The sequence below is a fragment of the Penaeus vannamei genome, chromosome 23 (assembly GCF_042767895.1).
Source record: "Penaeus vannamei isolate JL-2024 chromosome 23, ASM4276789v1, whole genome shotgun sequence".
Lineage (NCBI taxonomy): Eukaryota > Metazoa > Arthropoda > Malacostraca > Decapoda > Penaeidae > Penaeus > Penaeus vannamei.
In genome coordinates this window covers 1296845-1309344 of record NC_091571.1, presented here as the reverse complement: position 1 = coordinate 1309344, position 12500 = coordinate 1296845, and the positions used below count along the sequence as shown (strand labels likewise).

The window sequence follows — 12500 nt, the reverse complement described above, 5'->3', positions numbered from 1 at the left end:
TACAACTTCTCTGATGAAAAGAGAAAAAAAACTTTCCAATATCCATGGAACTTCATCGTTCGTTTTCCTAACAGTTAAAACTTCATCGGATTCACTTTCAAGAACAGGAACTTCCTAACTTCATTCTCGGCAGTTGGAACTTCACCGCCAGATACCACCCTCAATTGACCTCCAAGAATTAAACATTTCACCCTCAAATCGCTTGTCAGATTTCAAACTTCAACTTCAATTTGTCTTCCAAGAGTTTCAACCTCGTCCTCAAATCAACTTCCCAACCTCCACTCTATCTATCCACTGCATAAACACCCCCATCCACTCGTCAACCTCCCTCCAGGACATCCACCCTTCCACTCCTCATACCAACCCCCTCTACCCCTCCTCTCTCTCACACAAACCCCCTCCACCCCTCAACTGTCTCACTCCCTCTATCCCTCCACTCTCAACACTCCACCCTCTCACACCCCTCCCACACCGCCCTCCACGCTTTCCACCACTCCTCCTCCACCCCTCCAATCTGTCATACCCCTCCTCCCTCCTCCCTCCACTCTCTCCACCCCACCCCCTTCCACTCTCTCCACTCTCTCACCCCCCATCCCTACCCCCTATCCCCTTCCACCCAACCCCTCCATCCCACCCCCTCCACCCCCCTCCACTCTCTCCACCCCCCCTCAAAACATTACAACCCCAAAATATTCCCCTCGCCGTCATTAAACTTCAGCACCACCATCCAGAAGACGGCCATGAAGAGGGCGAAGACGACGGCGAAGAAGACCCGCGCCGCTATCAGGGGCCTCCAGCAGGACCTCGAGGGGAACATCTTGCTGGGGATCTCGTTGATGGGCAAGACCGTCGTGGGCTTCGGGAACCGCGTCGGGAGGGGCACGCGCACGTCGATGGCCACGTGGAGGATCACCTGGAGGGGGAAGGGGTTAGTTGGGGTTAATTAAGGTGGGTGTTTTTATTTTTATTTATTTTTTATATATATATTTTTGTTGGGGGGGGGGGGTTATTTTTCTCTTTTAGCTTTCTGTTTTCGCTTTCGCTTTCTCTTTCTTTCTATTTCTCTTTCTCTCTATCTATATCTTTCTCTTTCTCTCTGTCTATCAATCTATCTTTCTATCTTCTGTCTATCTATCTATCTTACTATTTATCTACCTATCTTTATCTGTCTATCTTTTTTTTACGTATTCGCGAGTGTTTATCGCAATAGTTTAATATTCATTCCTATTTGTATTTCTGTGAAAACAATATCGGACGATCTAAGCTCTTTTCATCATTTATATTTTGATTATGAAATTATTTACCTCATGAATCGAAAAAAAAGAAAAAAAAAATACACAAACCGTGAAAACAAACAATAGAAAAAATAACACAAAGCTACGTAAAGATAAACAAGGAAAAAATCAAAACAAACCTGCGTGGATATAAACAACAACAAAAATCAACACAAACCTCCATGCAAATAAACAACAAAAATCAACACAAACCTCCATGCAAATAAACAACGATTAACACAAACCTGCGTGGATATAAACAATAAAAAATTAACACAAACCTCCATGCAAATAAACAACAACAAAAATCAACACAAACCTTCATGCAAATAAACAACAACAAAAATCAACACAAACCTGCGTGGGTATAAACAACAACAAAAATCAACACAAACCTCTATGCAAATAAACAACAAAAATCTTAAACACAAACCTGCATGGATATAAACAACAACAAAAATCAACACAAAACCCCATGCAAATAAACCACAAAAAACACAAACCTGCGCGAAGATGAAAGAGATCGCGAAGAAGAACCAGACGTCGATCGCCTTCGTGTACGACGTCGAGGGGAGCCCGTCCTCGACCTGCTGGTAGAGCGAGTAGAGCACCAGCAGCGTCGTCAGGGACATCATCACCCGGAGGTCCCGGTTCTCGCGCTTGCAGAAGAGGGACGCGTATCCCACGAGCATCAGCATGATGGACGGCAGGAAGGCGGAGGTCATGTAGTAGCTGTACTGGCGGGAGAAGACGAAGCCCACGACGGCGACGCTGTAGTTGTTGGTGCTCCGGTGGTCGATGGTCATGCGGCCCACCACGTACTCGGCGGTCGTGACCTGGGGGTGAGGGGGGGGAGGGTTTTAGATGTTGGTTTGTCGGTTTTTGTCGTTTTTTTTTCGTTTTTTTTTTCCGTAGTTTTGTCGTGGGGGACGGGTTTTAGAGTTTAGTTTTTTGTCGTTTTTTGGTCTTTTTTTCGGTCTTATCTTCTCTCACCTCTCCTTCGTACACCACCTCAATCCCTTTTCCTCATTCATTCCCTCCCCTTTTCCTTTTCTCCCCTCCTCCTTCGTCTTTCTTCAACTCCCTTTTCACTCATTTTTTTTCTTTCCCCCCTTTCCCTTTCCTCCCTTCCTCCTCCTCCTTTCTCTCACCTCTCCTTCGTACACCACCTCAATCCCTCTTTCCCCTTTCTTCCCTCCCATCTTCTCCACTCCTCCCTTCTCCCTCCCCTCTTCCTCCTCCTCCCTTCTCCCTCCCTTCTTCCTCTCTCTCCTCCCTCCTCCCTTCCTCCTCCCTCCCCTCTCTCTCACTCCTCCTCATTACACCCCAATTTTCTCTTCTTTATCCTCCATTTTTTTCCTTTCCCCCTTTCCCTTTCCCACCTTCTCTCATCTCTCCTTCTTACAACCCCATTTCTCTTTTCTATCCTCCATTTTCCCCTCTTCTCTCACCTCTCCCTCGTACACCACCTCCAGCTTCACTCCTCCTCCCCCTTCCCCCTCTTCCCTCTCACCTCTCCCATCTTCCTCCGCCTCCCTCCTCCCTTCCCCTCTCCCCCTTCCCCCCTCTCTCTCACCTCTCCCTCGTACTGCCACCGCCTCCAGCTTCCTCTCTCACTCCCCCTTCCCCCTCTTCTCTCACCTCTCCCTCGTACACCACCTCCTCCTCCCTTCCCCCTCCCCCCTTCCCCCTCTTCTCTCACCCTCTCCCTCGTACCACCACCTCCAGCTTCTACTCCCCTCCCCCATCCCCCCCTCATCTCTCACCTCTCCCTCTCTTCCTCCACCTCCTCCTCCCTTCCCCCCTCCCCCCATCCCCCCTCATCTCTCCACCTCTCTCCCACCATGCACCTACCTCCAAGCTTCCTCCCCTCCACCCTTCCCTCCTCTCTCTCACCTCTCCCTCTTCCTCCACCTCCTCCTCCCTCCCTTCCCCTTCCCTCCTCCCCCCTCTTCTCTGCACCTCTCCCTCCATTACCACCTCCAGCTTCCTCCCCTCCCCCTTCCCCCTCTCTCTCACCTCTCCACTCGTCACACCACCTCCAGCTTCCTCCCCCTCCCCCTTCCCCCCTCTCTCTCTCACCTCTCCCTCGTACACCACCTCCAGCTTCCTCCCCCTCCCCTTCCCCCCTCTTCTCCTCTACCTCTCCCACTCGTACACCACCTCCAGCTTCCTCCCCTCCCCCTTCCCCCTCCTCTCTTTCACCTCTCCTCTTCCTCCACCTCCTCCCTCCCTCCCTTCCCACCTTCCCCCTCCTCCCCCCTCTCTCTCACCTCTCCCTCGTACACCACCTCCAGCTTCCTCCCCTCACCCTTCCCCCCTCTTCTCTCACCTCTCGTCTCATGCACCACCTCCAGCTTCCTCCCCTCCCCCTTCCCCCCTCTTCTCTCACCTCTCCCCTCGTACACCACCTCCAGCTTCCTCCCACTCCCCCACTTCCCCTCCTCTCTCTCACCTCTCCCTCTTTCCTCCACCTCCCTCCTCCCTCCCTTCCCCCTTCCTCCTCCCCCTCTTTCCTCTCACCTCTCCCTCTCGTACACCACCTCCAGCCTTCCTCCCCTCCCCCTTCCCCCCTCTCTCTCACCTCTCCCTCCGTACACCACCTCCAAGCTTCCTCCCTCTCCCCTTCCCCCCCTCTTCTCTCACCTACTCCCTCGTACACCACCTCCAGCTTCCCTCCCCTCCCCCTTCCCCCTCCTCTCACCTCTCCCTCGTACACCACCTCTCCAGCTTCCTCCCCTCCCCTTCCCCTCCTCTCTCCTCACCTCTCCCTCTTCCTCCACCTCCTCCTCCCTCCCTTCCCCCTTCCTCCCCTCTCTCACTCTCTCCCTCGTACACCACCTCCAGCTTCCTCCCCTGCCCCCTTCCCCCTCTTTCTCTTCTCTCTCTCACCTGCCTCTCCCTCATGTACCACCTCCAAGCTTCCTCCCCTCCCCCTTTCCCCTCTCTCTCTCACCTCTCCCTCCTCCCTCACTCCCTTCCCCCTTCCCCCTTCCCCCCCTCTTCTCTCACCTCTCCCTCCGTACACCACCTCCAGCTTCCTTCCCTCCCCTTCCCCCCCCCTCTCTCTCTCCCACCTCTCCCTCGGCTACACCACCCCTCCAGCTTCCTCCCTCTCTCCCCTTCCCCCTCCCTCTTCTCTCACCTCTCCCCTCTTCCTCCACCTCCTCCTCTCCTCCCTTCCCCCCTTCCTTTCCCTCTCTCCTCACCTCTCCCTCGTACACCACCTCCTCCAGCTTCTCCTCCTCCCCTTCCCCTCCTCTCTCTCACCTCTCCCTCGTACACCACCTCCAGCTTCCTCTCCCTCCCCTCTTCCATTCCACCCTCCTCCCTCCCCTCTTCCTCCCACCTCCCTCCCTCCCTTCCCCCTTCCCCCTTCCCCCCTCTTCTCTCTACCTCTCCCTCGTACACACCACCTCCAGCTTCCTTCCCTCCCCCTTCCCCCCTCTCTCTCACCCTCTCCCTCATTGCACCACCTCCAGCTTCCTCCCCTCCCCCTTCCCCTCCTCTCTCTCACCTCTCCCTCTTCCTCCACCTCCTCCTCCCTCCCTTCCCCCTTCCTCCCTCTTCTCTCACCTCTCCCTCGTACACCACCTCCAGCTTCCTCCCTTCCCCCTTCCCCCCCTCTTCTCTCACCTCTCCCTCGTACACCACCTCCAGCTTCCTCCCCTCCCCTCTTCCTCTCCTCCCTCCTCCCTCCCCTCTTCCTCCACACTCCTCACCTCCCTTCCCCCCTTCCCCCTTCCCCCCTCTTCTCTCACCTCTCCCTCGTACACTGCACCTCCAGAAACTTTCCTTCCCTCCCTTCCTTCCCCCCTCTCTCTCACCTCTCCCTCCGCGTACACCACCCTCCCAGCTTCCTCCCCTCCCCTTCCCCCTCCCTCTCTCTCACCTCTCCCTCGTACACCACATCCAGCTTCCTCCCTCCCCTTCCCCCTTCCCCTCTCTCACCTCTCCCTCTTCCCTCCACCTCCTCCCTCCTCCCTTCCCCCTTCCCCCCTTCCCACCCTCTTCTCTCACCTCTCCCTCGTACACCACCTCCAGCTTCCTCCCCTCCTCACCTTCCCTCCTCCCTCTCTCTCACCTCTCCCTCTTCCTCCACCTCCTCCCTCCTCCCTTCCCCCTTCCCCCCTTCCCCCTCTTCTCTCACCTCTCCTCGTACACCACCATCCCAGCTTCCCTCCCCTCCCCCCTTCCCCCCCTCTCTCTCACCTCTCCCTCTTCCTCCACCTCCCCTCCTCCCTCCCTTCCCCCTTCCTCCTCCCCCTCTTCTCCTGCCACCTCTCCCTCGTACACACTACCCTCCAGCTATCCTCCCCCTCCCCCTTCCCTCTCCCTCTCTCTCACCTCTCCCTCTTCCCCTCCACCTCCTCCTCCTCTCCTTCCCCTCTCCCCCCCTTCCCCCCTCTTCTCTCTCACCTCTCCCTCGTACTACCACCTCCCAGCTTCCTCCTCCCCCTTCCCCCCTCTTCTCTCACCTCTCCCTCGTACACCCCCATTTCTCTTTTCTATCCTCCATTTTCCCCTCTTCTCTCACCTCTCCCTCGTACACCACCTCCAGCTTCCTCCCTTCCCCCTTCCCCCCCTCTTCTCTCACCTCTCCCTCGTACACCACCTCCAGCTTCCTCCACCGCAGGAAGTTCTCCCTCATCGACGCGATCCTGAGTTGCATCTGGCAGTGCTGGGTGTCGAAGGGGAACATCTGGAGCTCCATGTTGCACGAGAAGGGGGCCTTGATCTTCTGGCTGAAGCTCAGGGGGTTCTTGGAGCCTTCGTACATCTCGTCTGGAAGAAGGAGGAGAAGATGTAGAAGGGGGGGAAGGAGGAGGAAGGAGGAGAGGGAGAGGGAGAAGGAGGAGAAGGAGAGGGAGAAGGAGGAGGGGAAGGAGGAGGAGGAGGAGGGGAAGGAGGAGGAGGAAGGGAAAGGGGGAAAGGAGGGGAAGAAGGAGGAGGAGGAGGAGGAAGAGAAGGGGAGAAGGAAGAGGAAGCAAGGAGGAGGAGAAGGAGAGGAAGGAAGGAGAAAGAAAAGGAGAGGGAGAAGAAAACTTTGAAAGGAGAAGAAGGAGGAGAAGGTGAGGGGAAGAAGGAGAAGGAGAGGGGGAAGGAGAGGAAGGAGGAGGAGAAGGAGAGGTAGGAGGAGAAGAAGGAGGAGAATGAGAAGAAGGAGAAAGGAAGAGATAGTTATTGTTGTTGAAGAAGGAAGGAATCAAAGAAAGTGAAGTATTACTATTTGCTATTTTGTTTATTTTTGTGTCTGTTGTTATCCTTTCAATTGTTCGTTCTTCTTACCCTTTTCATACTCTCACCCATCCACCCTTCTTACCCTCTTCACCCCTTTACCCTTTTCTCTCTCTTTTACACATCACTCTTCTCACCTGTTCATCCTTCTCCCCCTTTCACTCTTTCCTCCTTCTCACTTACTCATTATTCCTCCACTTATCTCATCCTTCTACTCTTCTCAACCTTTTCATCATTTTTTCCCTTCCACTTATCACCCTTACTCTTAATCACCCTTCCTCCCTTTCCTCCTGACTCGTCTCATCTCTATTTCCACCCTGTCTCACTCATCACACCTGTCCACCTTCCTTTCCTTTCTCATTCTCTCCTCCTCACCCTCCCCACCCTTCTTACCCTTATCGTCAACGGCCACAGGTGAGTCTTCTGGATCGCTCTTCTATTTTTTCCTTCTTCTCACCCTTCTCCCTCCTCACCCTTCCCCTCCTTTCATCCTTCCACCCTTTCTTTCCTCTCACCTTTCCACCCTTCCCCTCCTCTGACCCTGCCACCCTTTCATTCCGCTCACACTTTCACACACTTCTCTTTCCTCTCCACACTTCCACCCGTGTCTCCTTCCACCCTTCCGTTCCCTTTCACCCCTTCCACCCTCCCCTTCCTCCCATACCTACTCACCCTTCCAACCCTCCACATTCCTCCCTTACCTACTCCTCACCGCTTCCACCCTTTCCTTCCTCCCTTACCTACTCACCCTTCCACCCATCCATTCCTCCCATATCTACTCACCCTTCCACCCTTTCCACCCTCTCCTTCCTCCCCATCCTTCCACCCTTTCCTTCCTCCCATACCTCCCCCCCTCCCCTCCCCCCCCCTCACTAATCTCACCCTCTTCTCCCTCCTCCCCCTTACCATTGACGGCGACGGACGCGTCATCCGGCTCAGAGGGAGACATCCTGAGGGCGCTGATCACAGGAGGTGTTCGGTGGATGTCGGGGAAGATGGCGTTGTCCAGGTCCACTTCCGGCTTCCACACGGCTGATGGCTGGAGAGGTGGAGGGAGGAGAGGCGGAGGGAAGGGTGGGAAAGGTGGAGGTAGAGGAGAGAGGGAGGGAAGGGTGGAGGTGGAAGAGAAGAGAGAAGGAAGAGAGAGAGGGAAGGAAAGGAGTGTCAAAGGAAAGGAGTGTCAAAATGTGAAAGAAGGAAAGGAGTGTCCAAAGTGTGAAAGGAGAGGGAAGGAAAGAGGAGTGGAAGGAAAGTGGAGGAGAGAGGGAAGGAAAGGTGGAGGTGGAGGGAGAGAGGGAGAGGGAAGAGGTGGAGGTGGAGGAGAGAGGGAGGGGAAAGGTGGGAGGAAAGGGGGTGGAGGAGAGAGGGAGGAAAGGTGGGGGAAGAGGTGGTGGGAAAAAGGGTGGAGGGAAGGAGAGATGAGAGGAAGGGTGGAGGTGGAGGAGAGGAGAGGAGAGAAGGAAAGGTGGAGGGAAGGGGGAAGGAAGAGTGGTGGAAGGATGTAGGAAGGGTGAAGGAGGAATAGGAGGAGGTGGAGAGGAAAGAGAAAGAACAGGAATGTGGGAGGGAGGGAGGAAGGAGGAGGGGCGAGAGGGAGGGAGAGCTGAGAGAGAGAGAGAGAGAGAGAGAGAGAGAGAGAGAGAGAGAGAGAGAGAGAGAGAGAGAGAGACGGACAGACAGAGAGACAGAAAGAGAGACGGACAGACAGAGAGACAGAAAGAGAGGGGGGGCAGAGAGAAAAAATGCAAATCAAAACACAGAATAACAATCAAAATAATTTAAAAAACATATACCACCCAACAAAGGACATATTTCCCTCACACAATCAGCCTCGTCCTATACCATCCACCCACACTTCTAACTCAAAACGCCCACACAATAAACCCAACGATGCGAAAATACACCAAAAATAACACAACGGCCTGAGACACCGAAAAACACTTCCTTTGGCCAGAAAAAGTGAGCAGACACAGCGGAATTCGAACCTTACTGCACTCCAGTCTATTAGGAAGATTAATTAAGGGCAATAAAGCAATAAACGACAATAATATAGCGTTTTTCTTTCTTTTTTTCTTTTATTTTTCTCTGTTTTGTCATGATAGACATAGAGGGAGATGATAATAAAGAAATGGAGCGTGTGTGTGTGTGGATAGATAGATAGATGAGCGGGTAGATACACAAATGTGTATGTGGGTTAATAAATAGAATGTGTGTTTATGGGCGTGTGTGTGTGTTTGTATGTGTGTGTGTGTGTGTGTGTGTGTGTGTGTGTGTGTGTGTGTGTGTGTGTGTGTGTGTGTGTGTGTGTGTGTGTATGTGTGTGTGTGTGTGTGTGTGTGCGTGTGCGTGTGCGTGTGCGTGTGCGTGTGCGTGTGCGTGTGCGTGTGCGTGTGCGTGTGCCTGCCTGCTTGCGTGTGTGCCTGTCTGCGTGCGTGCCTGCGTGCGTGCGTTCAAACAATCACCAAGCACCACAAATCACCCAAAACCACCGAAAAAAAGAACCTACGTCAATGTAGTTGAATTCCGGAAGCATCTTGAGGTTCTTGTACTTGAGGCGCTGGTCGATCCAGGTGATCGTCGTGGCGAAGTCGACGCTCAGGTCCATGTCCCGGATGTCCACCTGGCCGAGGGAAAGGGGGCGGGACTTTTAAAATGAGTGCGAGTGAATGGAAAAAAAATTAGAAAGGAAATGAATGAAGGAAAAAAAAGCGAATGAATGGAAAAAAATAGGAAAGGAAATAAATGAAGGAAAAAAATGCGAATGAATGGAAAAAAAATAGGAAAGGAAATTAATGAAGGAAAAATGCGAATGAGTGGAAAAAAGAAAGGAAATGAATGAATGGAAAAATTATAAGAAATGAATGAATAAATAGTCAAAAAAGGAAATGAATGAATGAAATAAAAATGTTAAAATGCAAGTGAAGAGAGAAATAATAACAAGGAAATGGCAAAAAGAAAAATGAATGAATCAAATAAAAAAAATAAAAAATGAATTAATACTAAGAGCATAATAATGAGAATATGAGAATGATAACAAAATAATGATAATGATAAGATAAAAATGTCTGATAGTGTATAATAATGATAAGGTGATAGAATCATGATAATGAGATATTTCTTTCTTAAATCCGAGAGCGCGATTCGAGAAAGTGAAGAAAAAAAAATGAATTAAAAGATACTTATAACACTAACTTAATCATCCTTATGACAAAAAAAAAAAAAAAAAAAAAAAATCCAAAAAAATCCAAAAACTCCCCAGCACCACCAGGACCAACCAACAACCAAACAAACAAACAAACAAACAAACAAACAGACCTCTGAGAAGCCTCTGATAACGATGGACAGGTTCAGCCCCAGAGGCCCCGGTTCGACCCCCGGCGGAGGCAGCTGGAGCAAATAGTCCTGCGGAGGAACCAGCTTGTCGCAGCTGGTCTCGTCGCTGTTGTCCGGGCAGTCCACCCGCAGGTCGCAGCGGCTCTCGACGCTGATGCAGGTGCCGTCGCCGCAGCTGTACTCGTTGTCGCGGCAGGCGGTGAGGGCGAGGCGGTGGGTGGAGCCTAGGGGGCGGGGGGGGGGGGGGGGGGTGGAACGTTTGTGAGAAAGTTTGGTAAGAAGGTCATATGTATGTATGGGTAAGTGTACACACACATATATATATATATATATATATATATATATATATATGTTTATATTTATATATATAAATATATATATATATATATATATATATATATATATATATATATATAGAGAGAGAGAGAGAGAGAGAGAGAGAGAGAGAGAGAGAGAGAGGGGGGGGGGAGAGAAAGAGAGAAAGTGAAGAAAAAGAAAGTGAGAGTGGAAAAGAAAGATGAAAAAAGAGAGAGAAGAGAAAGACGGAGACATACATACAAACACAAACCAACCAACCAACAAACAAAAAAAAAAACAAAAAAAAAAAATACACATCACCAAAATCACCATAAAAAAAAATCACTACCCCCCCAAAAAAAATCAAAATCCCCCCCCCCCCAAAAAAAAAAGAGAGTCCCCACCCACCCTCCTGTCTGCCGCAGATCTCCGAACTCGTGGTGATCCTCCAGTCCTTGAGTCCTAGAGGCAAGGACGCGTCGAAGGAGAAGAGCGTAGCCACCGTCTCCTCCGTCCACATGTTGAGGAGGTGCCACTTCCTGTCCTCGCCGTACTTGATCTGGTACTTCGTGAAGCCTCTGCGGGGGAGGGAGGAGGAAGGAAGGAGGTTGGTGTTGGGGGTTTTAGGGGGGGGTGTTTACGTGTGTTTGTGGTTGTTTGTTTGTATGTGTGTTTGTTTGTGTGTTTGTTTGTGGGTGGGTGTTTGTGTGTGGGTGTGTTTGTGTGTGTGTGTGTGTGTGTGTGTGTGTGTGTGTGTGTGTGTGTGTGTGTGTGTGTGTGTGTGTGTGTGTGTGTGTGTGTGTGTGTGTGTGTGTGTCTGTGTGTGTGTGTGTGTGTGTTAGAGTGCGTTTGTATGCGCATGTGTATTACAAAAAATAATAAAATAATCATCCAGCCTGAGACACACCCATCCACATCCACCCACACACACAACCACCTACACTCACGCATCCACACACATACATCCACAACCACACGCCCACACATCCACACCTCACATACTTACACCCCTACATTCATACACCCATACATCTACAACACCCACACATACACACACACGCACACCTACACCCACCCACACATACAAACACACCTACACACACACACAACCCCCCCACCTCTTCCCCACACACAACACCCTCCCACACACCCCACTCCCTCCCCCTCCACACACAAACAAACACCCACAACTCCCCCACACACAGCACTCCTCCCCCCACACCCACACACCCACACAGCAATCCTCCCCACACACGCCACATCCACACACTAACACAACCTCCCCCCCCTACATACACAAATATCCACCCACCCCACCCACACAGACAAGCACACCCACACACTAACACAACCCCGCCCCCCACACACACAAATATCCACCCACCCCACCCCTCACACACACACCCACACCCACCCCACCCACCCACACCCACCCACACCCACCTAAAAGCCGGCAGATTCGTCGCGGGATCCGAATCGAGCCTGAAGAGGGTGTCCTTGTAGTCGTCGCTGCAGAAGCCCCTCATTCTCAGCGCCACCGGACGGGCCTCCTCGCACGCGGCGCAGAAGCCATACCTCCCGCAGGGCACGTCGGTCCACTTGCCTCTGTAGCGCGGCAGGAGGAAGCTCGCGCACCTGTAGCCGCCCATACTCCAGTCGCCGAAGTTTGTGTAGTTCATGGGCGCGCCCTGTGGGATTGGGGGAGGAGGGGGGAGGGGGGGAAGATGGGGGTTTAAGGGGGGCGTAGTTATGGTTTTTTGTTCTTGTAGGTGATTTGGGGGAAAAATGGTCGGTGTTATGAGTATTATGGATATATTACAAATATTTATCGTTTTCTGTCTTTCCCCTTTCTCTCTCTCTCTCTCTCTCTCTCTCTCTCTTTCTCTCTCTCTCTCTCTCTCTCTCCCTTCTTCCCTCATGCACTTCATCTCTTTCTCCCTCCCTCCCTATCCGTCTCCACTTCCTCTCACCCTTCTTCCTTTTTAAAATTCCAAATGTATCCTTCTCCCCTTTTTTTCCTTTGTCCTAGATTTTTTTTCTCTCTCTCCCTCTCCCCCTTCCCCTTCTCCTTTCCCCTTTCCCCTCCCCCTTCCCCTCTATCTCTCCCTCTCCCTCCCCTTGTTTCCCCATTCCCCACCTCTTCCCCATCTTCATCTTACCTCCGCATCCACCCATTCGTCTTTCTCCCTCTTGGTTCCCACCCAGAAGAACCCTGTGGCGTGGTTTGGAGGTTGACAGACAGACGCAAAATGGGCGGCCTTCTTGAACAGCACTCCGTTTTCTTCGGGGGTTCTGGGCGTCGCCAGGGTAGACTTAAGATTTCTGCAGAGGCTCTTCGCTGCTTTTTCTTCGTAGCGT

The 12500-nt window shown here is 52.0% G+C and overlaps 1 protein-coding gene across 1 annotated transcript in view; it reads right to left on the bottom strand.

Annotated features, from left to right (window-relative positions):
• Positions 1-655: 655 nt before the first annotated feature.
• LOC113822956 (uncharacterized) overlaps positions 656-12500 on the bottom strand; it is a 30793-nt gene continuing 18948 nt past the window's right edge. Inside the window, exons 7-15 of the mRNA XM_027375507.2 lie at positions 12302-12500; positions 11586-11830; positions 10551-10720; positions 9828-10069; positions 9019-9132; positions 7419-7551; positions 5872-6059; positions 1778-2110; positions 656-913 (exon numbers count right to left, since the gene is read on the bottom strand). The exon at positions 12302-12500 is cut by the window's right edge and continues 24 nt beyond it. Of these exons, the coding sequence (XP_027231308.2) occupies positions 677-913; positions 1778-2110; positions 5872-6059; positions 7419-7551; positions 9019-9132; positions 9828-10069; positions 10551-10720; positions 11586-11830; positions 12302-12500 (1861 nt within the window). The 3' untranslated portion in view covers positions 656-676. The remainder of the gene's footprint in view (positions 914-1777; positions 2111-5871; positions 6060-7418; positions 7552-9018; positions 9133-9827; positions 10070-10550; positions 10721-11585; positions 11831-12301) is intronic.